The sequence below is a fragment of the Arvicanthis niloticus genome, chromosome 6 (genome assembly GCF_011762505.2).
Source record: "Arvicanthis niloticus isolate mArvNil1 chromosome 6, mArvNil1.pat.X, whole genome shotgun sequence".
Classification (NCBI taxonomy): Eukaryota; Metazoa; Chordata; class Mammalia; order Rodentia; family Muridae; genus Arvicanthis; species Arvicanthis niloticus.
Window position 1 is genome coordinate 19,256,020 of NC_047663.1, and position 27,848 is coordinate 19,283,867.

General features: G+C 53.2%; 1 protein-coding gene across 6 annotated transcripts; it reads right to left on the reverse strand.

Moving 5' to 3' along the window:
• Positions 1-17: 17 nt before the first annotated feature.
• Positions 18-27,529, reverse strand: Fmnl1 (formin like 1). Of its 6 annotated transcripts, XM_034507308.2 has the most exons (28): positions 27,008-27,529; positions 19,059-19,142; positions 17,467-17,580; positions 16,716-16,789; positions 16,338-16,421; positions 15,727-15,852; positions 15,463-15,480; positions 12,676-12,784; positions 11,882-11,958; positions 11,662-11,755; positions 8,732-8,806; positions 8,377-8,487; positions 6,610-6,759; positions 5,976-6,077; positions 5,551-5,803; positions 5,039-5,326; positions 4,737-4,861; positions 3,970-4,172; positions 3,316-3,550; positions 3,087-3,155; positions 2,451-2,531; positions 2,248-2,377; positions 1,950-2,113; positions 1,655-1,756; positions 1,450-1,530; positions 1,070-1,190; positions 662-760; positions 18-425 (listed from the first exon to the last, which is right to left on the reverse strand). In XM_034507308.2, exons 1-27 carry the CDS (start codon positions 27,134-27,136, stop codon positions 669-671), a joined length of 3,291 nt encoding a protein of 1,096 aa, XP_034363199.1. In that variant the 5' UTR covers positions 27,137-27,529; the 3' UTR covers positions 18-425; positions 662-668. The 6 variants fall into 6 exon arrangements, with proteins under 6 accessions (XP_034363199.1, XP_076791797.1, XP_034363200.1 ...); XM_076935682.1 differs by lacking the exon at positions 15,463-15,480 and having other exon boundaries at positions 27,008-27,528; XM_034507309.2 differs by lacking the exon at positions 662-760 and having other exon boundaries at positions 17,497-17,580; positions 27,008-27,526.
• Positions 27,530-27,848: the final 319 nt, after the last annotated feature.

The following is a 27,848-nucleotide window of genomic DNA, read 5'->3' on the forward strand; positions in this document are numbered from 1 at the left end:
CACCGAGCCGACGCGCGTCTTTTGCAAACATCTTTATTAATCTTGTATAAAAATAAGGTCCATGGAGAGTCCTCCGAGCTAGGGCGTTGGCGAGGTGCACTTTATAAGTTACAGGCCAGGCTCCCGCTCAGGCTAAGTATGGCTATTGGAGGGAAAGGGTGCTACGATCAGCTTTTTTCTTTTGGGGGGAGGGAGAGGGGCGTGTCTTCAAGGCTAGTAATCGGCTAGAGGAGCGGATGCCCGACCCAGCCGAGCTAAGGACCACCTTCTTTGAGCTCCAGCCTGCCTACGACCCTATAGAATCCACCAGCAGAACAGTGGCTACAGCGAGAGGTCAACAGTGACCGGCAGTGGGGGTCCAGGGGGCCGCCGGCGAGCACTTCGGCGTCCTGTGTCTGCACGGATGTAGGGCTGGTTCCGAAGATCTGGCAGGCAAAGGAGACACATTGGCCCAGGCTTCTGGGCACAGGCTCATCTTTCTAAGGACTTGATTTTGTATATGTGGAAGGGGACACTGATTTACCACAGACAGAAACAGCACCCTCTAAAACATCCCAGCCATCATGCAGTGGCCCAGGATGGGGAGGCTGTCCCCCCCCCAAAAAAAAAAAATTCCCAGAGTTTCGCCAGCACTGGAATCACAGCCAGGTTATCTAGGTACCTGGGAACTAGAGGGTCATCTCCTCTCCCAGGCTGGCCTCACAGAGGAGCCGGGATGTCCGCTTGCCGGTGCGGGCAGTGAAGGGCACTGTCTTGAGCACTGAGGTTTTGGGGATAAGAGGTAGAGAGAGGAAAAAAAAACAGAAACAGAAGAGGTAGCAAGAGGTATGCAGAACAGGCATGGTGGCCCATGCCTTTAATCCCAGCACTGCAGGGGCAGAGGCAAGAGGATCTCTGTGAGTTTGAGACCAGCCTGGTCTACACAGCAAGTCCCAGGACAGCCAGGGCTTCACAATGAGACTGGAGGTGGGAGGGGGCAGCAGATCCCTCAGGGTGGGGAGAAATGCAGGAAGAGGACGTAGTAGAGACTGGCGACAGACACAGGACAGTGACCTGACTGAGCCCTCACCTGTGATGATGTCTTCAATGGCCCCATCTCGGTCACTCTCGTAGATGAGTGGCTCTTTCTGCTGCTTCCGTTTTAGCTCAGAGATGAGGTCCATCTGTTGTCGCCTGGCCTTGGGTGGAGACTGAGGAGATGAACAACCCTAACTTTAGGGTACTTATCACCCCACCCACTCTGGAACATCTGTGTAGTTCTTCACAGCAAGGATAGCCAGCTAAGGCAGACAGAACCTAAACCTACTTCCTCCCCTGGCTTCTGGGGCACTGTCCTTGTCCTTGGACAGAATCTGTCACAACACTGAGGGTATAGGGGTGAGACAAGAGGGTGAAGGAGATGCTACAAGTTCCTGAATCCCAGTCCCGGGCCTGGGGCCAGCCTCCTACCTTGGGTGCTGGAGGCTCTTCCCTGCCTGAGGTATCAGCCGCTGCTTCCTTCTTCCACTGTTCCACCTCCTGTTCTGCTTTCTGAGGACCCAAGGCAGGTCTTGGTGAGAACAACCCTCCTCCTTCCCCATCTTCCTCTACAGAAGCTGCCCCACTGCTCTCAGGCAGAGGCTGTACCCCGCCCCCCCCCATCAGATACTTGTACCTTGTAGGCCTTGACGAAGCGACTGAAGAGGGAAAAAAACATGGAGGGGGATGTGGTCTTGGGATTTTCTCCAAAGTACTCCACCACAGACTCGTAGGCTTCCTGCAAGCACAACCCATCAGCCCCGCTAGGCTCTGTGCCCCTTGGGATGGCACATCTCTGTTCTTCCACACAGGATGGTCCCTTACTGTTCATCCCAGGGTTCTGCCCGTAGCCACACCCCTCCAGGTCTTTGCTCCAACCTATCCCCCACCCTAAGGCTTCAGTGGTTGGTGTTGTGTGTTCCCCAACTCACCTGAGCTGTCTTGCTGTCCGCCAGCAGCTTGTCCATGGTGGGAGAGTTGGCTCTCAGAAACTCTTTGAGCACCAGGCAGTCATCTTGCCGTACAAACTCTCTCTGTGTCAACTCCAGACCTCGCTGCAAGGAGCGCACGTCTCCCAGGACACTGTCCAGGGACACTGGAGAGGACAGCACGGAGTTGGGATAAGGCCACATGCACACACCCTACAGTCCTCCCCTGCTTCCTCCTAACCATATCAGGGGCCCACAGACTGAGCTCCCTGCTCCCACCCAAGACCCCAGCGCCTCATACCTGAGCCTGCCTTGTCTAAGAAGTGGAGGTCACTGTGAAAGCCCGTGAGCTGTGGGTACTTCTCAGCAATGACCTTCACCAAGTAGTGCAACAGTGTCTGTTTCCGGTCAGTCGACTTCATCTCCAATAACTAGACAAGGATCTGTTATAAGCCACAAGCCACCAACCAGACCCCAGACCCCAGACCAGGAGCTCCATCTCACCGCATCCAGACTCTGAAGACGGAAACCATAGGCTGCCCCACGCTTGCTACTGTTCATGTAGTTGCCGAAAGCCAGGACAATCTGGGAAAGGCACAGAGAGACTCAGTGAGATCCAGGCTGGGGTCGGAGGGTGGGGTGGGACCCTTGAAGAATATATACTTCTCGGGAAGGAAGAAAGGTGACAAGAAGCCAGCTTTCACACTCAGCCCCTCATGAATGGCCCTTCAGCTCTAATGTACATGCAACCTGTGAACGTACATCTCCTGTGCACACTATTGACACTAGTAGTCTACCCCAAACTGGCTTGCCACATCCCTTCAATCCCCCAACAGCCATATATTCTTGTCTGCAGACACTCCACTGGACAGGTGCAGTTACCCAGTTACTCTCACAAAGCAATCCCCAGAGGGACTGAGCCCCGGAGAAGGAGCTCAGGTGCATGGTCACAGGCATGGCTGATGTTACCTTTGCCCACCCCCCCTCCCACCTTAGCCTGTCTAACAGAGCATGCGTGTGAGAAACAAGAACGTTACCTTCACTATAGCCCAGGTGGGCAGGGCCTGACTCTCCCTTTTAAGCTACCTAGACTAGGAAAGGGTAGGCCCTGCTTCCCGGTCCCTTGCCCTGGGCCCTCACCTCTAGGATCTGACGAAGCTTGTCAGAGGACTTGATAGACATGGAGGCTGCAATGATGGCGTTCAGTTGCTATGGATGGGATGAAGATGAGGTGAGGTGAGCTGGAGCCTCCCCTACGAGGAGGCTCAAATACTCCCAGCCGCCCTCTCGGAAACTGAGCTCAGAGATGCCCTACTCCCTACCCACCAGCCCAGGCTCCACCACACCACCCTGCCCGTCCTGCCCACACCGGCATGAGCAGCTGGGCCGTGTCTGGAAAGTTGCCCAGGAAGGTGAGTGTGTTCATGCGCTCTGGAAGTCTCTGGATGCGACTGAAGCGCAGCATGAAACGGTCTTCCTCGGACAGCTCTTCCAATGGCCGCTGTTCCTTCTCGAATCGGGCTATGAGGCTACGCTCGTAGTCTGTGGGCAGGAAGCGGGTCAAGAGCTCCAAGAAATCCAGGCTGAGAGTCTGTAGGTCATACCTGCATGAGGAAACGGGAGAGTGAGGGTCATTCCACACTTACACGTTCCAGAGAGCAGGACTCAATAAACAAGCTTCAGTATTTAGTTCTGTAGACAGCTTCAGAGAACAAGAGACAGGAGTCAGGGACACCAGAAGCCCCAGTCCTATTGTACAACACGGGCAGATATACAGCTATGAATCCTTTGGCTTGGGTGCCCCGTGCTGGGCAGAAGCAGGAAGAGAGTCAGGAGGTCTCAGTCAGGGCACGGACTCAAAGTACAGTCTGTTTTCTTGGTCTGAAACTGAGACAGTGCTCCCTGACCAGGACTAGTGTGCAGTTTGGTGGGTTCTGCCCCACTGCTGGGGTTCTTACAACACTCTGCCTGATGATCCTAGCCTAGTGACGGGACCGGGCCACACCCCAGCACAGGTACTCACGTCTCGATGGCCTGGCAGATTCTGTCAGCTCCTAGGTTGCCCTTGCGCAGGGTGATGGCCAAATTCTTGGCCCGGTTGGCTTCAATGAGTATTGCCTTAGTGGGCGCTTTGTGGGCTGCCTTCCCCTTCAGAGCACTGATGTCCAGGCTGGGGCCTTGGGATTTGGTCTTAAACTGCTCCTCAAAGTCATTCATGTCTAGCTCCTAAGGGTACAAGAGGAGAGAGAGCCAGGGTGAGTGGAGCTGAGATCTGCCTACACTCCTGGGATGTTAATCATCCCAGAAACTGAACAGAAAAACCAGTGAGCTAGCTTGGCCACAAACCTTGACAGGGGATACAGGAGAGACACAGAAAGATGGGACAGAGATGATGACACAGAGAACCCAAATTCCTGGCTATGAAAGCTGAAGGAAGTGCTGAACAGCCAGCAAAACAGTAAGAAGAGACTATTCAAGGCAGAGAAAACAGTCTCAGGCCACAAAGCGCCCACTGAAACTGGAAGCAGAAGCCCCAGGACCTTAGTTATCTATGGGAAATGGGCAGAAAGGAGAGGTCACACTTGTAGGGCAGAGGAAAAGCCTGCAGGAGTCAGGATACTGCCTTCTTCCAAGGCTTGTAGTCACGCTAGCTCACTGGATTTTCTGTCCACTGGTAGTCTGCATCTTAAAGCCCACACATACCCTGGGTTTCCTCATCTATAAACCAAGTGACATAGATGGCCACCTCTCCGCCCAGCATGACCCCAGAGCCCTCTGGTGCCCACTCACCTGCAGCACCTTCTCATCATTAAGCTCGGTGAAGACAGTGCCTGTGATCTGGCTGGGTTTCAGAGCCACCCAGTTAAGCAATGGCATCCGGAATTTGGTCTGGATGGGTTTCTTGGCTTTCACCCCTGGGAGCAAGAAAGAGTGGCGAGCAGTGCAGACACTGGAGGGAACTAACCCAACCAGGCCTAACAAGACCGGCAGGAGGCAGTACAAGGGTCCTGAAGGACGACACTGAGCGGGAGGGAGGCCCTGGTCTGCTTCCCTGCCAGCCCTAGAGGACTGAGATAGTCCACTCCACTTACCTGGGCCTATATCTGGGTCTTGTCCTCCAAGGATATCAGGGGGGCCTCCCGGAGGTGGTGGGGGTGCCGGTGGCACTGGTCCATCAGTACCAAGTGGGGGTGGTGGAGGTGGGGGAGGCAGGTCTCCAGGCAACGGCGGTGCAGGTGGCGGTTCTGCGCAACCTGGGAGGGGCGGGGCCAGCGGGGGTGCAGAGGGAAGGGCTTCCTGCTGGGACTGGAGGTTAGGTAGTGGAGGTGGTGGTGGAGGTGGCGGAGGCGGTGGTGATGCTGCTTCGGGAACTGACGCGGCTGCAGGTGGGAAGTGCCGGTTACTTCTTGCTTGGGGAGTGGGGGGGTGGGGTTCTTGCCACCTCCCTCTCCTATGCATGCATCCAGAACCCATTTTAACCCACCTGCGTGTACCTGTGCCACGCCTACAATCTAACCTCCTTATCTTCCACAGCCAGGTATATCCCCAGGATACCCTTCCCTGCCCTGGTCTCTCTCTCCCCCAGCATGAAGCTCCTGCGTACCTGTGCTAGGGGAATCAGTGGACACCCTCGGAGCTGATACGTCGTCACCACTTGGTGTCGCCGCAGCTCCTGGGAGGATCTCGATGGAGACGACATCCCCCGGCCCACGCAGGATACGGATTAACCCCTTTTCCTCAAGCTCCTCCACCTTCAGTTCTAGAGCTGAGGGTCGCACCACGGTAGGGGCAGGCACTTTCTCAGGTTCAGGGATTCGTCTGTTAGTGCCCATGGGAGTCGACTCGCTGAAGCGCTCCTGTGAGCCCCAGGAAAAGGATTAGTGCCCACTTGCAAGCTCTCTGGTTATGCCGCAACCCCACCCCAAACCTTTTCTGGAATGGACTGGGATGTCAAGCGGAGAAGACTCCTTGGGAAGCGTGGCCTGGCGCACACCCTCCCATCCTGGCCCAGCCCACAACAAAGCTTACCCTCAGGGTCTCCAATTCCTTGCGAGCCTGGCTTAGCTGCTTCTCCAGTTCAGCGATCTTGGCCATGGAGTCGTTCTCTGTGTCCCGAAGCCGCTCTGTCAGCTGTGGTACCAGCACATGGTGAGCTAACACCCGTGGCCAGGCACTGGCACCGCCGGTGAGGGGGCGGCATCAGGCAAGCCTGCCTGGAGGGCTGGGGGAGGCTCCCACATCCGCTTGGCCTAGCGTGCCAAGGGTGGGCCGAGCCTGGCACCTTAACCCATATAAATTAGGAAGGGAAACCAAGGCACTAGTGTGAAGAGAGGTGGTAGAAGAGAAGATTGTGCCGAGAGGCACCACAGGACCCAATTCACTGGAGTCGAGATTTAGAATCTTCTCAGAGAGAAGGTGCCTGCCTTGCGCACAAGTCCCACACAGCGTGGGCGCTCCCTAAAGACTCATTGAGAAAGATACCGAAAGGATGCTGGATTTGGATTCAGGGCAAACTCAGGGCGAACTCAGGCAGACTGCCGCTCTCAGTCTATACCCAGAACTCTGCCTTCCATTCAGTACTTGCTACACAAGAGGTGCCCACCCCAGGACAGCCTTCCCGTGGGCCTACTGTGTGATAGACTAGGTTGCGAGCAGCTCTCACCGTTGCCACCTGCTCCTGCAGCTCCTCCATGTGCTCCAGCACTGCATTCTTCGTCTCTGTCTCCTCCAACAGTGTTCCCACATCAAAAACGTTGTCCAGGTACGCCTGGATCTGCACCTGCAGCTTGTCACTCTCCGTGAGCCGCAGCCTCTGTCCCCAGATAGCAGGAGTACGGTGAGGTCTGAGGCGGTGGTGGGGAGGTCTCGCCAACACCACCAGTATCCAGAGGAAGGTACTTGGGTACTTGATTTCGATTTTGACTGATATAATTCACATACCACACAATTCACTATTTTAAGGTGTGTTACCGCTTTCCCAGAAGCTCAGCATCCAAGAAGGAAACCTTATACCAGTTAGGTTCCTTTCCCAATATCCGCCCCCAGCTCCTGGCTGCTATGAACCTTACTTCCTCCTGTGATGGGTTTGGTCATTCTGTCCATTTCTTTCTATATTATATTCTTTCTCTCTCTCTCTCTCTCTCTCTCTCTCTCTCTCTCTCTCTCTCTCTCTGCTCTCTCTCTCTTTCTCTCTCTCTCTCTCTCTCTCTCTCTCTCTCTCTCTCTCTCTCTCTCTCTCTGTGTGTGTGTGTGTGTGTGTGTGTGTGTGTGTGTGTGTGTTTCCAGTCAGGATCTCACTATGTACCTCTGGCTGTCCTAGAACTCACTCTGTAGACCAAGCTGGCCTCAAACTCACAGACATCCACCTGCCTCTGCTTCTGTGGTGCTGAGATTAAAGATGTTTACCACCAGCACCTGGCAACATTTCTTCTTTTTAAAAGTCATATAATCTTCAACTTTTTTATGCATGTGTGTGTATGTGTGCCTGTATGCAGTAATGGACACCACAGGAGATCAGGTGTCCTCATAGACTTTAAGAGGACATCTGGTCCCCTGGAACTGGAGTTACAGGAGATGAGCCACCAGCTGTGGGTGCTGGGACCTCCCCTGTCGTAGCAAGTGCCCTTAATTGCTACACAGTCTCTCCAGCCCTGTACTCAGCCTCTTGCATCTGGCTTCTTTCTCCTCTCAAGGATCAGCCATGCTGAAGATGATGTCACACTGCACATCCTTGATCCAGATGTATCATATTCTACTGCATGGCTATACCAGCCTTGCCCCCCCCCCAACTGTTAGCCAGTCCTAGCTTTCAGAAAGCCAACCCCAAAGGCCTCACCCCTCTAGAAAGCCTCCCAGAGGAACCAGACCAGAAGCTGTGATTTCTCTGCTCACAAGTTCCTCTGTTCCCTCTTCCCAGACCTCCAGCCTGAGCCAGCTCCCCACTCTGTCTAGTACCTCTGGGCTCCCCACCATCTGCTGGGGTCAGAGCATCTGACTGGACTGACGCTCCTGGGTCAGACCCAGAGCCACCTGAGCCTGTTCCAGGACCTCGATGACAGATGTTATAATATTTGTCATGTACCAGGGGTGCCACCATACATTTGGAGTCATTGTCACTTCTGTGATTGACAAACAGGCTCAGAAGGATGAACGGATGCATACACGGTCACACAGCTAGCAAGTGACAGAGGTAGGATTCTGTTTATTCCTATTTGTGGGGTTTTATCATCTGGGTGGGGGGACAGTGAACCCCAGACTGAACGTGAACATGTTCATATCATGTCCCAAGTGACATGACTGCTGGTATGTACCCCCAAGCCCAGCTCTCAGAGCCAGGGCTTGAACTCAAGACCTGCTAACTATATACTAAATACCCCACAGTGGGTGGGCTGTTCAGTCATGGGAGATAGGGGTGGGGTACAAGGCTCACCTCCAAGTACAGGTCCAGACCCAGGTGAGTGAACTCATATTGCAAGAAGACACGGAAGTTCATGTTCTCCACAGAGTGTACCACAATATTGATGAATTGCATGCAAGCCACCTAAGGGCCAGAAGCATAGGCAAATCTCAGGATTCTAGGTCAGGGTGCTGATACCCGCCCTTCTCATTTTTCCCCAAGCCTCCCTCTCTCTCTACAGCTTGCATTCCACTAACTCAGTCTTGTAACATCCAGGTCCCCTTGGTCCAGTCCCCTCTCCTCTGACATCTATCCTTCCCCTTGGACAATCAGTCGGTTGTCATTTTGCTAAGCCAGGCTACCCAGAGTCCCAGGGCTCCAAGCTCACCATGAAGTCAATGTTGCTGTCTTCATTCCGGAAATACTCCATGAGCTTCTCAAATCGGTGCTGCTCCCCGCACACCTGGAGAGGGAGAATGGCGGACACTGAAAACTAGGTCACACACCTCCTGTGCCATCTTCCCGATGCTGCCCTTGTGCCCCTACAGGTTCCTCTCCAATTGAATCCAAATTTGGCTACTCTTCTGCCTCCAACACCACTCCGTCTTAATCTCACACACCCTACTCTGGCTGCACTAGCATTTGGGTGAATTCACGCTGTTCTAACCACGTGGTACACTAGCACAGAGAACCACCACACCCAATCCTTCAGCTTCTTCCCAGCTTTGCCTGGTCAACTTTCACCTTCTCAGTGAGGCCTTTGCTACAACCAGTTCCCTCTCCTGTGGCAACCCTTTTCTCCATAACATTTAGCTTTGTTTGTTTCTTTTTCTTTTTCGAGACAGGGTTTCTCTGTGTATCCCTAGCTGTCCTGAAACTCACTCTGTAGACCATGTTGGCCTTGAACTCACAGAGATCCTCCTGCCTCTGGCTCCCCAGTGCTGGGACTAATAGTATGCACCACCACTGCCCAATCATTTAGCATTTTCTAAGACTACATACGTTGCTCATTTATTAGCTATTTCTAGCCTTTTCATTATTGGTATGTGCATGCGTGTGTATGTGTGTGCATGCGTGTGTATGTGTGTGCATGTGTGTGTATGTGTGTGATATATGTGCATATGGATGCATATATGTGCATGTGTGTGGAAGCCAAAAATCAATCTCAGGTGGTGTTCTTCAGGAGCAAATCCATCTTTGTTGCTGTTATTGTTTTTAATATTTACTTAGTATATGTTTGTCCCTGCATGAACAGATGTGTAAAATGGGCATGTGGAGCTGGGTGATAGTGGCGCACGCCTTTAGTCCCAGCACTTGGGAGTCAGAGGCAGGAGGATCCCATGAGTCTGAGGCCAACCTGGTCTACAGAGCAAGTTTTAGGACAGCCAGAGCTACATAGAGAAATCCTGTCTCAAAAACAATCAAACAAACAATAAAAGTGCAAGTGGGTGCTTGCAGCAGCCAAGAGCACCAGTGGATCCCCTGGAACTGATGTTACAGGCGGTTGTGAGCCTCCTAGTAGATGCCAGGGTCCAAACCAGGTCCACTGAGCCTCACACCTTGTTTTCAGAGACAGGGTCTCTCGGTGGCATGGAGCTCACAGAGTAGGCTTGGCTGGCTGTCACTGAGCTCCAGAGAACTGCCTGCCACTGCCTCTAGAATTAAAATCACATGCCACTAAACCTGGCTCATTAAAAAAAAAAAAAAAAAAAAAAAGAGTCACTTATTTTATTTTAAGTATGTGAGTATGTATGTATATGCAAGGGACCTAGTACCTGCAGAGGTCAGAAAAATGTATCAGATCCCCTGGAACTGGAGTTGTGGACAGTTATCAATTGCCACATGGGCACTGGAATCAATCCAGAGTTCTCTGCAAGGTCAAGTGCCCTTAACCACTGAGCCATCTCTCCAGCCCCTTGGATTCTTCTTGTAGTTGTTGTTGTTGTTGTTTTTACCACTATGTAGCCTTGCCTACATGGTATTCATAAGGATCCTCCTGCCTCTGCCCCTGGAGTGCGGGGATTAAAGGTGTGTGCTACCATGCCTGGTAAACCCCACTTTTTTATGTGGGCCCATGGACTCAGACCCAGCAAATCGAGAACTTTACTGACTGAGTATTACTCCCAGCCCTCCAGTGCTTTCTCATTCCTTTTGCTCACTAACGTCTCCTAAGGGCCTGCTTCTGTGCCTGGTATATAATCAACCCACAGTGAACGTTAGTAAAAGAATAAATAAACACATCCAGCCCCCTGACCCTGTTTTGTGACAGAGTCTGTGCTGGGTTGGTTTTTTGCTTTGGCCTAAGTTTTCTTTTTCTGTTGTTTTGTAGCTTAGGCTGGTCTTGAATTCACTGTGTAGCCAGTGATGACCTTGCAGTCCCAGTCCTCCTGGCTCTACCTCCCAAATGCCTGTACCAAGCTGCTTACTTAACTCATCTCCGGCTTTAAAGAGTATTTGATTGACTGGATGTGGAGCGGGGGGCACACCTTTCATCCCAGCACTCAGGAGGCAGAGGCAGGTGGATCTCTGTGAGTTCAGGGCCAGCCTGGTCTATATATCGAGTTCCAGGCTAGCCAGTGCTGCAAAGTGAGACCCTGCCTTAAAGCATTGTTTTGGATGAATTTGTGTGTGTGTGTGCGAATGTGTATATGGTGGCAGGGGAAGGAGTTGCATGTGTCCGTGTGCACATGCAGGGCCAGAAGAAGGCATGGGTGTCCCCCTCTATCACTCTGTCTATTTCTATGAAGCAGGCTTTCTCCTTGGACCTGGGGGCCATATTTCCTCAGCTAGGCTAGAAACCAGCAAGCATCAGCAAGTATCCAGTCTCCTCTCCCTGCAGACTGGGGTTAGAGCCCTTGGCTTCTAACACGGGTGCTTGGATCCGAACTCAGATCCTTACCATCAGACAGGGAGCACACTTGACTGCTGAGCCATATTTCCAGCCCTGTCATGGCCAGGTTATTTCGCATGTTACTGTGCATGAGCCTCTTGTAAGCTCCTAGCATCACATTCATATTCATAACAGCAGCAAAATTACAGTTGTGAATTAGCAACAAAATAACTTTGGGGGGGCGGGGTCAGCACAACATGAGGAACTGTACTAAAGGGTTACAGCATTAGGAAGGCTGGAACCACTGTCCTAGACAATGGCCCTGCTGACTACACCTTCCATTCTGAATTTCCTTATCCCAGTCTCCTCTGTATTTCCCAAACACCCACCCTGTGTCTCCAGATTCTCTATCAGAGGCCACAATTTCTGGCAGCCAGACACCAAGCAGTCCTAGAAGAACAAGTAGGTTTGGGAGGGGCATCCAATACCTCCTTGAAGTTGTCAAAGGCCGCAAGAATGATGTCGTGTCCTCCCCGCACGAGGCACACAGCTGCCAGCAGCTCCAGGACCAGAGCCTTGGTTCTGAGAAGAGAAGGGGAAGGACAGGGGAGCTGGGTTGGAGTGAGCCTGAGCAGCAGGCCTGATGATAGGGGACAGAGTTTTTTGCAGGGACAGAAGTATAAAACCAGTTAGGAATATAGACCTTACCTGGGGTTCTTGTTGTTAAGGCTTAGAGCGATCTCATTGACACAGGCTGGGTGGTTCATAACAAGGCTGAAGCCGGACTAAGGAGAGAGGAGAGGTTAGCACCTCCAAGCAGGTCCTCAAAAATGGCCAACACCTCCTGCATAGTTAGTCTGTGCCACGCTGTTCTGGCCTCTAGTGCTCAGACCTTAGGAAGCTCCTCACATCCAACCATTACCTCTTCTTAAGAAGCCAAGGCCCAACCCTGTCCCCTTTCCAAGTTCATTCGTCTTTTCAAAAGCCAGTGTCAAGCACCCTGAATGTAGCAAAACTGTGCAGGCATGTCCAAGCTTTTGACATATGGACATACACAAAGTTGTAATCTAAGACGCTGGATAGCCATGAAACAGTTACTTAAAAAAAAAAAATCACACACATCAAAATTCCATAACGTTTTAAGGAAGTTTACAAAGGTGGATGAGGCACAGAAGTGGTGCTGTACCAGCCATCCCTCCCGGTGCCATGGCCCAAGCCTACTGTCCCATGGACTCCACTACCCAACCCTCCTTGATCCCATCTGAGGCCCATGCTTCCTCCCACCACACCCAAGGCCATTTCAGCAGACCTGACATGAAGGTAATAAAACCAAGGGCTCTCCCTCAAAACTTCCCAGCCTCCTGATTCCCACCAAAGCCCAGACCCCAGGCTCGTAGGGTTCCGGGTGAGAGTGACATGTGGTCTTAGGACAGCAGCAGCTAACACAGGTCCCAGGAGGACAAACCATCTCCTGAGGCCCCAATCCCATGCTGCCAGCTGACCTGGTAATTCATGATGGCTCTCAGACACATGATGCACACGTGGACATCATCCTTCTGGCTGACGATTCGGGAATTCCTCAGCGCCTTCCTGCTGTGGGCGGGGGTCAGCCTGGTGGATGTGGGAGAGACAGCAGGGTCAGACCCCCAATCCCTAGCTTCCTGCTCCCCAGACCAGTAAGATGCCTTTTGGAGTGAGGGGGATAGATCTGGACTCTAAGCTGCTGTCTCCTATCCACCTGACGCAGCTTGCCAGCTGAAGGCAGCCTTCCCCAGGGGCCGGCATGCCGGGGGTGGGGTAGTGAGTGTAAGTCAAGGAAGCAAAGGCCCTTACAAAGATTTGGTTTTTAAAGGGGCTACTGTGAGCCAGGCACGATGGCACATGCCTGTAATTCCAGTATTTGGGAAGTAAGGGCAGAGGACTGGAGCTCAAAACCAGCCTTGGCTACATAGTAGGGAGTCTGAGACCTAGATTACATGAGAGCCTGTCTCAAAAAAGAAAGGAGGAAGGGAGACAGAAAGTAAAGAGGGAGAGAGGGAGAGAGGGAGGGAGGAGAGCTTGTGAGTAGAAAGCCAACCAACGGTAAAGATGGACAAAGCTTGGAAATAGCGAGACAACCGTAATATCGCCACAAGGTGGCGCTCACAATCACTTGGACTCATCTTCCATCTTGAGCCGCAGACTAAATTCAAAGTGCCTAAATTCAAGAACATTCCAGCTCACTACTTTAGTACAGGGAATGGCAACATTAGTTCCATATTGGGGGAGTCAGGGGGAATGAGACAAAAGTCTCATGTAGCCCAGGCTGGCCTCCTTTACAGGTGTATATCACCATACCCAGTAATAATAGATACCACCTTTGTATGTGCAAACGTGTATATGTCGTGTGTGCAGGAGTGTAGGTGTGTATACGTGTGGGCATGTGCACATGTGGACCAGACAAGCCTGACCATCATTTTTCAAAAGATTACCTTATTTGTTGTTGTTTGTGTGTGCGGGGTATGTGTGTGTCTGTGTGTCTGTGTGCATGTGTACATGTGTCTCTGTGTGTGTATGTGTGTGTGTCAAGGCCAGTCACTTCATATACCTTCCTTTATCAGTCTTTACTTGTTTTTCAAACAGGGTCTCTTATTAAACCCAGAACTCACTATTCCTACTTGACTGGCAAGCCAACAAGCCCCAGCCGTCCTCCTATCCACTCCCCAGCACCGAGGACCCAGGTGCACACAGCTGGGCACAATTTTACATGGGCGCTAGAGATCCAAACTCCAGTCCACACGCCTCTACAGAAGCACTTTACCCACCAAGCAGTCTCCTCAGCCCCCAATCTGTTCTTTTGAGACAACATCTCTCACTGGGACCTGCTACCTGCCAATGAGCCTTGGTCGTCTGGCCGCTGAGCGCCAGGAATCATCTCTCCGTCTCTCCAGTGCTGGGATTGTAAGCACACACCACTGTAACCAGCTTTTTACACGGGTGCCAGGGACTGAACTCAGGTCCTCACGCTTGCAAGGCGAGCGTTTTCTAACTGGGCCATTTCCTCAGCTTCAGGAACACCTTCTCACAGGCTAGTTTGATTATGTAATAAGCTCCAGCCTGGCACCTGATAAGGAGCATGCTGGATATTCTCTCTATTATTCTTGCCCCCCTCCAAACAAATTATTTGAGGTTTTCATTTTTGGAGAGCTGCCAACCATATCTTCTGCATGTCGGAGCCTCTGGACAGTTCTGTAAGTCTTGCCGACACACTGGCCAGCCCCACCTCTCCAACTGAGCCCTCTCGGCTGCTTGCCACGTCAGCCTTTCCTAGATTGCTCAAATATGTCTCAGTCTTTGGTCATGCTGCTCCTCCTTGTCCCCATCACTTGCCTATCACAAGCTTGCCCCTTGTTAGACACAGTTCCAGTGTCACCTCCTCTGGGAAGTCTTCCTGGTACCCTCCCTCCCCCAAGAAGTGGACACCTGCTTCCTCAGAAATCTCGATGACATCTCTGTGATTATCACACTAAATTGTCTTCCCACTAGACTGAGGCCCCCCCCAAAAGCAGAATTTACCTGTCACGTGGGCACTTGCCACTAATATGTGCTATTTAGTAAGTGTCTAAAAAACTGTTTGCTACGTGAATGAATGAAAAAGGAAAGAAACATAGTGTGAGGTCTCGGGGCTTAATATACAGTTGTTCCAGGCTAGGGGGTGTAGCTCAGTGGAAGAGTACTTTCCTGTAATGCCTGAAGCCCTGGACTCAAGTCCCAATACCACACACACACTTACACACACACATATATGTGTGTATGAGTGTAAATATGTATTTACATGTATATTTATATGTATGTTTATATGCATATTTATATGTGTGTGTATGTGTATATATATATATATATATGGCTGTGGAGATAGCCAGTTGGTAAGATCATTTGCTGTGTAAGCCTGAAGACCTGAATTCAAATCCCCAGCACCCAGGTAAAAGCCATGCTTTTCTGGGTCAGCTATTGGCACGCACACACTTGCCCATACACCATACTACAGATATATACACACACAAATAAATAAACATATATTTGGTCCCTCAGACCCAATAGAGGAAGCTGATGTGCCAGGGTTATCTCCTTCTCCCTCCCTGCATCTGAACAAGATGGTAAGATGTCCCATGTCAGGATGAGGAGACCTATTCACAGCAGCTGAACTCATGGGTGTCAGCTGACTGCTCTTCCAACCCACCGCCCACAGAGTGGACCCAGCATGCACCTGCCCCCAGCATGCACCTGCCCCCTGGTGACTATGTACGTACCGGGGAGAAGGGGGGCACCTGGAGGCCGCACAGGGAGAAACAAGGGGTTAGAGAGGTACAAAAGGGATCCTACCGACCCCCAACCCCCTACTTATTCCAGTCCCCCTCAGAGTCTAGCCTCTGGTCTCTCCACTTGAAAACTTCACACATTTGATTCCTCCAGGGTGAACTACACCTCCCACCGACCCTTAGGCCCTGTTTAGATGTAGCAATGGGGGTCTCTGTTCTCCATTCCCCTATCACCCCATCTGGGGCCCTGCATACTTGATGGTCAGGCGACTCTTGGGCACAGATGAAGGTGGAGCCTTGCTGAGGTCTTCCACAGACTGGTCCAGGGGCTTGCTCTTCTCCGCACCAGAGGCCACGTTTTCTGTGCTTTCCATGTCATACCTGGAGATGCGATGCAAGGAGTTTGGAGGCTCCCACCACAAGGGACACTTAAAGAGGGGACAGAGGGACATGCAAAGCAAGACAGATCTACAGGAGAGACCTCCCCCTGTGTGTGTGTGTGGGGGGGGGGTTTCATTCATTCACGGCTCTCATTTCTGTTTTTTGTTCCTTGAGACAGGCTGTCATTATGTAGATCAGGCTGGCCAGAACTCACAGACCTCTGCCTGTCTCTGCCTCCCAAATTCTGAGATTAGAGATCTGCACCAAGCCCAGCTCATCCATAGTTCTATGGCGAGCATAGTGAAGGAGCAGGAAGGTTCCTTCTGGGCAAAGGCAGGTCTTCAGAAGAACCACTGCCCAGGGCCAAGTCCAGCTTTCCTGGGACGGGGAAGAGATCAGTTCCTGTTCAGAGGTTTAGTGGAGGCCCAGGAATGTGTGATCAGGACACTGAGGGGAAGCATGGGGGCTGGGGACAAGGAGCTTACGCAACAGAGCACTGGGCAAAGGCCAGGTACTCAAGCAGGACATCCAGGCCCCGGTTCTCTTCATTGAGGAATTCCTGCACCCACCTGCAGAGCACAAGTTTCTCTGAGTTACATCCAGAGAGGCTTCTGCCCAAGCGAGCAATGAGCAGGCAGGCAAAGCAAGAGGCCTTGACTGCCCTTGCCCCAGAACATAACACCATCCCCACCCTCAAGAGACCCAGGGGATGTTGAGGGCCCAAGCAGGACCTGCAGTAAAGCTGTGTGTGGAAATCCAGCCCAGGCAACAGGAGAGGAAGGAAGCGGTCCACAGGGCCAGTCTGTGGTGGAGAGGCTGTAAAGCCCCAGAGGCTGCTAGAGTCAGAGTTTTCCTAAGCTTACCCAATGTGGTTTGTCCTCAGGGAAGTCTCCAGCTCCCGAAGCACCTGTGTAGACTCCTGAACTCGCCTCTTAAACTGGGGGCCAAGAAAACAAGGAGTCTGTGGGTGAAACCCAGACTCCCACTGTCCTGAGCATCAGCCAGAAGTATTCACCCCCAGCAGGCATTCAAGGCCTTTCACGTTTAGCCTCCCCCACCACCTCCACACACCTGTGCAACAGAATGACTACTCATGGACTACATGCCTTCCCCCAACCTAGAGGGTATATCCACACAGGGTGCACAGACATACCTCTATCCAGAGATCCAGTATACACACATGCACATCTCTACACAGACATACTGGGCATGCACACATCGAACACAAGCATGCACATCCACACAGGAAACCACAGATATGTACACACATGGCCTGCCTACATGCCCATTTGTTTATATATGGGATACACATATATACATCCATTTTTTCTTCCTCTCTCTTTCTTCTATGTATGGACTCAGGGATACATGAGAACAAATATACCTACAAACCCCCAAAGCATGCACACCTACCATACCTACCATACACATATGTCTATGCATAAATACACAGGGTGCACATATGTATACACACAATACAAATACACATAGGAATGCCTATGTAAGCACATGTAAGACATACATACATATATATATATACACATACACACACACACACATATATATGGAGGATGCAGAATAGAAGGGGGAGAATACGAAGGGAGATATATATACCCCCAGGTTGGACATCCAATCAGATGCTACCTTTCGGCTGACCCCACCGGTATCCAGGTAGCTCTTCAGCTTCTGGATGTAGGCTGCAGGGGGATTCTTGACTTGAAACCGCTCCTGGGGAGATGAATGGAGTGTACACAGAACCCATCACAGCTGCCCAAAGACCACTGGGTAGCTTTCCTCCCAATACCCCTTCTCTACTCTGACTTGAGCTTTCAGGCCATCTTAAACTTCTTCTGAAATACCAAAGGCACAAACTTTGGACATGTGGAAGACCTTAGCCCCATGCCCGGTTTGTGCCTTTCCTGGAGCCAGGGGACAGAGGCTAGTCCAGCCACAGGCCCTGCCTTGAATTATTCATTCAGGCCTGTTTTACCCTTCCTAGACTAGAGTGTAAAGTTTAGGCAGGGGCCAACTCCCTGGTCCCTCTGCTTAGGTAGGTGCCTGTGTGTGCCTTTTCCTATATTACACTGCCTCAGGTCCTCACACGGAAGTACAGACCACAGCAGAGGAACATCCCACCACAAGGCTCCTACCCTTTCCAGCCCAGAACCCTCTGATGTGCTCAGACACCCTCTTCTACCTTCTACTCTGCAGTCTTTAAGCCCCTCTGAGAATCCCGGCAGAACCCTTCAATAGACACCAAGTGCAGCTCCAGAACCTTTAGAGCACTCCCAACTCTGCCGTGGCCCAGCATTACCAAGATGGATGCCCAGCTGGTACGTCCCAGTCCATTAGTGGAAAGATTTGCTGGTTCTGCATTGCTGGGGAGGCCACAGGGCTCCTCTCTCCGACTCCCTACCTCCCAGCCTTCAGGCCTCAGCTGGAAAGCAGCTCCTACCTCTTCCTCTTCACGATCTGGCCTGCAGAAGCCAGTCTCCACCCTACTCCACCTCTGCACTGGAAGAGAGTAGCCTGGGCCCCCAGCAGCTGGAGAGATGAGCCCTCAGTGAACCCAGGGCCTGGCCTGAGCTCTGACACAAAATTCTGACCTGACTGCTCTTGGAGACAACTGCTTGACTGTGTCTCCTCTGACCTCAGAAGAAAAAGACAGGGGTACCTGCTCTTTCCTCTTCCTCCAGTTGGCTAAACACAGGGATATTTCCTCTTTTTCTCAGCCCAGGGTAAGAGAGACAAGCCACCGAGCATGGAGACCCACACCCATAATCCCAGTACTCTGAATAATAGTAATGTCTCTGAAGGCTAAGGCAGAAGAAACATGAGTTTGAAGCCAGCCTAAGCTCCATAGCAAGACTCAATTTCAAAAACAAAAACAGGAACCCAAGTGTTATGGACATAGCTCAGTGGTAGACTGCTCACTTAGCATGCATGAAGCCCTAGGTTCAGTCCCCAGCAATGCAGAACATCAGGGGCAGCCGCTGCCAGCTGTCTAGGACACACCTAGCTGATGACCCTCAACGGTTGCTCATCAGTCCTTTCAAGGGGATAGAGTCCTGCATGGGCCGCCAGCCACCCAGGTAGATATCAGCCCCTGGACAGCAGGCAGGCCCCTTTCCTGCCAGCTCCTGCATCCTCAGAACAGGGTTCCCCAAGAGCAGAAGCAAGGGCAGCTGAGCCTTCCAGGCACCCACCTGGTCACAGATGAGCTCCCATTTCTTCTCATTGTCATACTGGCTCAGCAGCTGGACCTTGTCTGGAGGCAAGTTCATACAGTTCTGGGGAGATGGAAGACAAAGACCCCTGAGCCCAAGGCTCCAACACAAACAAGAAGGAGAGAATGGCCATCTTTGGGGACTCCACAGTGCTCCCTCAAAGATGTGTTGTCCTCCCATCCTGGCAGATAAGCAGTGTTGTCCAGGGAGAAAATCAAAGCCCAGAGAGGTAGGGCCACCTTCCCCAAGGTCCCAGGCTCCCAGGGCCCCAGAGGTGGAAAGGAACCTGAGGTCTGATTCCAAGTGTGACTGGGCCCCGCCACCATACACATCTTCTCCTGGCACACCTGGCATGAGGCAAGTGTGTGCATTCCTCAGGTATCTCCAAAGCCTCCAGGCTCCACTGGAGCTAAGGAGACATGATCTCTACACCAATCCATGCGAGGAGCCAGCAGGGAAGTCATCTCCAGACAGACCCAGCTGGGACCTGCTACCAGGGTCTTACTCCCACCAAGCACCATGTGTGCACAGACTAGGCCCAGGTCACCAGGAGATCGAGGGGGCTTAGAGCAGTGTGTCATCCAGCAGGGAGTCCCAGACAGGTATGTTACAGCTGCAGAGGTGGGGAGATTTGAGCAATGGAAGTCATCCAATCACATAATAGGCCAACACTGGGCCTGTGGTACCGGTGGCCCAGGCTGGGACTCTCCCTCACACACCTAAGATAAATCAGAAGTACTCTCCGAAAGGCCTTTTCCCCTAGCCACACGTTCTTGTCACAAGTCAGATGTACAGCTCAGCCAGGCCAGTGGATTCAAGTGGGTGTTGCTGGAGGCAGGGGTCTTAGTATCCCCAGGACTTAGCAAGTTTGCCTAACAGACCTAAAGAACAAGGCCAGTTCACCCAATCCAGGAAACCTCAAGTCTAATGAGGACCTAACTATATCAGTTCCCCAATGCCAGTTTTTGCCTTCATTGAGTTCAGTTTAGCCTGGGTCTCCACCATGGATATGGGAGCCCCCAAGGAGCCCAGCCCAAGGCCTGGGAATTATCTGATACCCACTGTGGTAGTTCAGGCTATACACTCTCTGACCCTGGCTCTGAGAAGAGGCCATGGCTAGAGCAGAGAGGGAGCCACACCCACTCAAGACTCCTCAGCTAGCTTCCTCTCTTGGGAGGCAGGGTTAGGTCTGGGGCTCTGGCCAGACCTCGCCCCAAAATCACTGTCTTGACTCATCCTCGGAGAACAGGAAGCTGGGTATTGTCAGCCCCCGTTGCCTAAGCTTTCCGGCTGGGGCCCTACTTGTGAGGTGAAACTGCCCACCCACCACACTCCAAGGCCAGCCGGGGCTGAGGTACGTCATCTCTGTCCCCATTTCGAAAGTGAGCCTGGACTGAGGAAACTACACTAGGCCTGCTCCTGCTGCATGGCAGAGTCTTCCCTAAAGGAGTCTGAAGACGGTGGGGTGGGGCCTACTCTGCTTCAGGGGACCTAGGAACCTACTTTTCCTCTCTGTCTGTCTGGGGGAAGGGAGGCTGAGGTGCAACAAGGCCAGGGGAAAAAGAAAGTAGGAAGCTAGGCCTAGCAGGACCCTGGGGCCGGGGCCAGCACAAAGGAGGGAGGTGGGAGGATGCTGGACTCCAAGAGGACAGCATCTCTGTCGTGAGATGTCTGAGCCGCTACTAACCTAGGAAACCTGTGTAGCTCTAGAATGGCCCGGGAGTACTCCTGACGTCAATAACGTCATGAGGCACTGACACCCTTCTGTCCTGACTACCATCATTGACACTGTTACTATGCCTATCTCAGAGGCACAAATTAACTTAATGACCCACCCAAGGTTACCTTGTGAAGACAGCAGGGAGAGGGGCGCGGGAAGGGGTGACTGGTTTTGAGCTACAACCTGGGTTCATACCCCTCAGGGCCACTCCAGAGTTAGTGCTAGGGACAGAAAACCTCCACATGGAACTGCCTGATGGACCTGTCTCAACAGTGGCAGAAGGCAGGGTGTCCCTTGTCCCTTAAGCTACCTGGGACTTTTCGGGCCCCGGGCCCACGTGCCAGCCTGCCAGACAAGCTAAATTTAGGCTCAGAAATCAGAAATAGCTCTGACAGCACTCGACACTCATTAGCAGCTGCTTCAGGCTGCGGCTGTGCCCACCAAGGAGCCGGGTATCCAGGGAGCCGGAGATAGGCTAGCAGATGCCACTCATCCAGGGTGAGGTAGGGCCACCCTCAGGGCAGGAGCCAAACCCCTTACAGGGCATTCAGCAAAAAGGTAGCCCAGTGAGCAGAGACCAGGTTAAGCAAAAGGATGACTGTCATTGTTCAAATAGGACAGGAAGGGATAGATAGTCTACATGTGTGACTGGCACATCTGCCTCCTGATTGGATGAAGGAGGGACAGCAGCTGGGATGCAGAAAAACTGAAGCTAAGTTCAAAAGACCCAGGCTCTGGGCCCACCTAGTGTGACAGCTTGTTGGCCTATCCGCCTCAGCTTCCTCCTCCATAGAAAGGGCACAGGCCAGCCTGCCCTCACACTCCCAGAGTTCCCCGGGAATATTCAGAAGCACAGTTTCAACATAATATTCTCTGGTGTCCTATCACTAGGAAGAAACATCTTATAAATGTGGGGCACAGAAAACTGGAGGGGTCCATAGAAGATCTCAAGGTCTGGGGGATGCTTGGCCAAACCTGTACCCTCTCTTTCCTCACTGCCCTATTGCTTCAGGCCAGGTGAGGAAGCAGATGGAGTTCATTAGATGGGATGTGGCCACACAAAGGAGCTGACTCTGGACTTTCGGCACAGACCTATTATAATCCCAACATTGTGAAGACAGAGATAGGAAGATAGCTCCAAGCTTAAGTGAGACCAGACTGGTCCCACAGCAACACAATGTATACAGATAAATAAATGAGGGTAGCCAGGTGGTGGCGCACGCCTTAAATCCCAGCATGCAGGAGGCAGAGGCAGGTAGGTCTCTGAGCTCAAGTCCAGCCTGGTCTACAGAGTGAGTCTCAGGACAGCCAGGGCTACAGAGAGAAACCCTGTCTGGAAACCCTCAAAAAAAAAAAAAAAATGAAGAAACGGAATTGGTTTCATTCATATTCCTATTCGACTATGTGGAGACAACCTTTCCTCCCTGCCCTGACCTCTGGATACTGCAGAGACAGACCCCAGCTGCAGTTCACCCGGCCCCACCGCTTCAGACTCATTATGACCCTGCAACTCCTGGCACCGTGGGCCTTGTTGATTTCTGAGACACTGTCCCAGGAGAACCAGGGCTCTGGCCACATCTGGACATGACCACACCCTACAGTTTTGCTTTCAGCTTTCACAGAATCTGGGCCCCATCCCACCACCCCACCCCTTCCCCACAGCCCTGCCCCTTGAGGTCCAGGAAGCTCCTGAACGTGAACCCCAGTGTCAGGTAACCCGGAGATCAGCATGACAAGTCCAGATCCCAAGGCTCATCTGTTCTTCTCCCCCCCCCCCCCCAAACCTCTGTGAGGTAGCCACCTTGGCACTCAAGCTGTCTGCACATGTGCAGAAACGATTAGTTGCACGCATCACTTAAAATCCCGGATACAGCTTTACAGGAGCCCTTACAAGCAGTCCCGGGCTTAGAGGAAGCTATGCTGTAACCCAGCCTGCATCGGGGACAGAGAACCCCCAAAGTTACCAGTTTCTCTTATCTAAGCTCCAGGTTCTCCAGAGGAGGACAAAGGTCAAAGCTAGTGGGAGCCAGAACACCATACCTTACCATCCATATAATCCAGCAAGAGAATGACAACAACAATAACAACAACAATAATAATAAATATCCCCTAACACTTCCCTGGTCTCACTTCTCTCTAAGTATTGTAACCTACTACCAACTCATTTAAACATCAACCACAAGCACACCAGTTACTATTTTAACCCCATGTCCCAGATGGGAAACTGAGGCAAAGAGCTATTAAGTCACTTGCCCAAGGAGACCTAGCTGACAATGTGGTTTAAAAACACAGGGTTTGGTGGGGGGAGGGGGGTTTCCTCCCCAAAATAAGGGCACTGGGGTCCTAGCTGCAGACAGTCCTAGCCCCAATCCCCCGTCTGAGAAACCAGGAACAGCCGGAGTGGCTTCCTGCCACCCAGTACCCTACACTTCCTGTTGTTGCCCACACTGAGTTCTTACTCACTGGGGGAACTCCCCCCCCTCCCCAGCACGCTATTCGTGTAGGGAAGTAGAGGCCTCCCAACCCCTCCTCCGTGTGCACACCGCTGCTGCTGCCACCACCGTTAGCACCAGGCTACTCCACCCTGCAGGGGAGCTGGGCCCTCCCTCTCATGGTTTCCGGCCACCAGGCAGTTTTCAGTCTGGGCCTCGTTGCTTCTAACCTGTGTAATGGCAAGGAGTCTGCCTGGCCTGTGCTAGCCAAGACCTGGAGGTGACTAAGTAATGCATGGCAACCTGGGATGTTCTTGTGGGGGAAGAGCACAGGGCCTTAGGGAGGCCTGGGACAGCACCTCTTGCTCACTGTAGGGAGTGTTTGCTGGCACTTGCTCCTCCTTGGTAGGCTCTATAGTGAGCCCTCTATCTCCACAATCCTAGGAGGCCGCCATATTCCTATCATCCTCCTGTTACGCGTAAGAAAAACTGAAGCTCAGTGATGTGAATTTGCCCAAGGTCACACAAGGATGAAAGTCATCCGCCAAGCTGCCACTGTCCCCAACTCCACCTCTTTCAAAGGCAGGGAGAACCAAGCCACCTTCCAGAATCTTGAGTTTTCAAGAAAAATGCAGAGGTGGCCCAAGGGCAAACACCTGCTCCTTCTCATGTCCTCCAGCCCTTTGCCAACTGACCCCAGATGCCAGTGTGAATCATGCCCACTGCCCTGAATTTCGGGTCAGCATGTGCTAGCTGTGCCTGCTGAGAATGCCAGCCATGGCCTCTGCCCAACCCCACAGCTAACCACAAGGCCACACCCCAAAGAGATCCACTGTAGGGACAGTCCACAGGGACTGAGTAACACCCCAAGCAGTAAGGGACACCTTTGTCACTGCCCAGCAAAGCAGAGATGTCCGACCTGTTCTTCATCACCAGCCCCAGAAGTGGGAGATAGAACTCCAAACACCTGTATTCTGCTTGGAGCCGTCCTGACTGGTCCAAACTGCCTGATAAGGTGCCCACATCCTGGATCTGAGTAAGAGCCCCCCAGTGAGCTAGACCCTCACCCAGCCCTGCCTGGATACAGTATTACTCAGTTTCACACAGACATCTTTAGGTACTGTCCCTTATTCCTTCACCCAGGCCATAGGCAGATGACACAGGCCCTGTAGCCAGCCACATGCAATCACTCCTGGCTGTCCTGGACGGGGTGGCTTGCCATCTCAAACCTTTGCTCTGCAAACCTCTCAGAGAAGACAGGGAAGCGTTGGAAGACACCCAGCCTTGGGCATGGGCGTAGGAGAGGCGAGAGCTGGGAGCCTGGCTGGCTGGTGTGTTCCCACCACCACAGCAGGCCTGTGTAATGGGGCAGCCATCGCTCCTCCGCGGTTGCTAAGGCAGCAGTTGAAACCTTGGCTCAACCTGCTCTTTCTCCCCACCCCCACTTTAAGCAGGGTACCCCCCCACTTTCTCATAGCCTCCTTGGAAAGGTAGTACCCCATCATCCACCCTTGGTGGGAAAATGTCTCTTTGCTCCCCTTGCCTGGCCGGTGGAAACACACGAAATCATAAGAGTACCCGTAGCTAAGAGAAGGGGAAGTTTGGGGAGTTGGGAATCTACTCCCTACCAAAGATGAAGAGGCCAAGCTTGAAATGACAGGTTCCCAGGGCCATGTGACTAGAGAACTGGGTTCCCATATTAACACTGGGGAATCCATAGGGTGGGGCCCACAACTACTTTAGGTTCATTCGTGTTAGATACTCCCAAAAGACTGCACATGACCCCAGGTGTAGGGGTCAGATGGAGCCACACCCACTGATAGACTCCTGATTTCACCAAATCTTTAGCCCTGGGTAGCCTCAGGCAGAGGTCAGGGTCGTTAATCCAGGTGGGGCTCATGACCCTAATGGTGAGGGAACAAGAAAAGCCAGTTCTCAACCTTATGACCTGAAAATGGCTTTACCCACCCACAGAGGATAAGGGACAGCTTTGAGTTCCAGGGGACTTGAAAGGGATGGGTAACCCTGTGGGTTCCGCTGCCCTAGACTTCCACCGAGATGCTCTAGAAGGTCCATCTCCTGACCTTCCCTCCGTGGCCTGGCCCTCAGGGGTTTCCAGCAGCATTTGCTATCAGTACATCACTCGTATCCACCCGGGGCAATCAAGTCCTGCACTTGACTTTTGGGATTTTCACTGGTCTGAATTATTCACAAAGCTCCTTCCCATTAATGTACCTGAGCAAACACATTGGCGGAGAACCATCCCTTATCCATAGACACATGAAGAGAAGGAAGAATCCAAGGCCCCACTGACAGGCTGAACCAGCCACTCACCCAGGCTCCTTAGATGACCCCCTCCCCCACTTGCTCAGCTCAGCTCAGCCAAGGTCTGGATTTGGGGAAAAGGGAGTTAGGGGCAGGTGGAAAGACATGAAGTCCAAGGCTGTGAAATGTCCCTCAGAGTCCCTATTCGTCCCCTAAGTTAAACACTTGTGCCTTCACAAGGAGAGACCCCACCCCATCTCAGAGGTTCCCCCCTCCCCCCAAGCTCCTCCTGTCCTTCTTCTGGAGCCAGGATTCTCAGGAACTGTTGCCCCTTTGGGACCATGCAGAGGATCTAGCAAGTCAGGCCTAATGACTCGCTAGCCAGAGAGTGGAGAAGCCATCTAAGAAGTATGGGGACAGAGGGCCAGCACGCCTTTGCTTCCAGAGTGAGCCCTCCCCTGGGCTCCCATCCTCAGACCTGCAACACTAGCCTACTGAGACTGGGAAAGGCCTCTAGGAAACGGTCACCCAGTCACCCCACTGTCACCCAGTGTCCAGCCAGGGATGGCTAACAGTACACAGGCCCCCTGGGCAACCACCTCCAGAAGACAGCAGGCATGAGTGCTGGAGTAAAGAGGGGGAAGTGAAAACTGGCCTTTCCCCTTCCCCTACTTCTGCCTCCCACCCTTCTTCGGGACCTATGACTGTGCAGCCCACCCTACCAGAAGCACTTGAACTGCTCCATGCTCAAGGAGTTGATGGCTCCTTCCCCAGAGGCCTAAGCCTCAGCTTCTAGTGCATCCTATCCCACCCTTGCCTGCCCCAGTTTCCCAAGCAAGTGACAGCCAAGAGGGAGGGGAGCCCTCCAGATTTTTGTTCCACTCCAAGCCAGAAGGACCAACCCATCCTGACCCCACCCTTCCTAAGCTTACTCCTTTCGGTGTTTGGGGGTGGTCCATGATGAGGATGCTGCAAGCACCCATTCTGGGGCATGGTGGGGATGATAAATACGAGCGGAAGGTCTAAGATCCCAACTCCTATGCCAGACACCAGAACAACCCAGGACTAAAAGACTCCACTAGGTCTACGACTTCAAGGAGGTTAAATTATAACCCCTTTCCTCTTTGACCCTGAGATGCAGAAGGGCAGGCGTTCCAGACTCGCTGGGGCCTGTGTGCAGTGGAAAAGTGGGCACCAGTCCCCTCCAACCCCGGGCGCGTTTGGAACCCAACCTCATGAGACATTTTTGACACCTTTAGACCTAGGAGCATAGGAAGGGGATGGCGGGGGATGGGGGGAGTCTCTTAAGAAAGCTTATTGGAGGGGGATGAAGAAAGTTTCTTGAGGGGGTAGTGCTAAGTCACTCTGAAAGATGACACTATCACTCCCACCCCCTGGAGGGACAGCAGGTGGACCGGGGATCTCCAAGCGGCACCTGAGTCCCAAGAGGCGGGGACGCATGCGGAGCCCCTGTCATCCCTGGCTCCTGGTGCGCACCAGGTCACACTCACCAAGACCCGCGTGAACCTCTCCTCCAGCTCCCCGGCAGCCGGCATCGGTTGCTTGGGGACCGCTGGCTGCTTCGGGGGCGACGCGGTAGGGCCCGCGGGCTGCTCGGCGCTGCCAGCCGCGTTGCCCATGGTGGTCCCCACCCAGCCAGCCAGGCGTCTCCAGCCTCGGAGATCCAGTTTTCCCTAGGGGTCGCGGACTAGGCTCTGGGAGCCGAGGGGCGAAGGGCAGCGCTGGGTGGAGGGGCTAGACTGGGAGGCTCTCTGCTCAGCGGCGTGCAGGGGCCAGGGCGCGGCGTCCCATCGCGGCGGCCCCGTCCGAGGGAGCGGGCGACGAGCGAGGCTCGGGGAGGAAGTCGGGTTGCAGGCGGCCGGGGCCAGAGGGCTGGGCCGGGGGCAGGAAGCTGCGGCGCGGGCTCCCCCCTCGGCGATTTTCGAACTTCTGCTGCCGCTCCCGATGCGCGCAAACCGCAGTTCTCCGCCGCGCACCCGGCCCCAGGGGGGCGGGCTGCAGGGAGGGGGCGGGCGCGGGCGCCGGCCGGGGGTCCTCCGCAGCCATGGCGCGCCGGCCGGGGGCTGCCTATCAGTGCACCTGCGGCGGAGGGGGTTGGCCGCCGATGCACCTGCCCGAGCCGGAGCCGACCCAGGCGAGGCCGAGAACACGGCGGCGCTCTCGCCCGGCGCCTCCGGGTCCTAGAACCGCAGCTCTCCGCCCTGAGCCCGGCAGTAAGGGGGTCTCTAGGCCGGAGCCTGGAGGAGGCAGACCCCCAGGCGGAAGGTTGTCCAACCAATGAGCGCGCGCCTTGGAGAGCTAAGGCGGCGCTGAGGTGTGGTAGTGGGGTGT

Bases quoted from the DNA above. Each gene is read 5' to 3' on its own strand.
- Fmnl1 (XM_034507306.2), bottom strand. From the start codon at position 27,136: ATGGGCAACGCGGCTGGCAGCGCCGAGCAGCCCGCGGGCCCTACCGCG. The intron at 11,959-12,675 runs GTCAGCTGGCAG...CTCTCTCCTTAG, and splicing joins GAGCCATCATGAATTACCAG to TCCGGCTTCAGCCTTGTTAT. The intron at 426-1,069 runs GTGAGGGCTCAG...TTTGCCTGCCAG, and splicing joins CATTGAAGACATCATCACAG to ATCTTCGGAACCAGCCCTAC.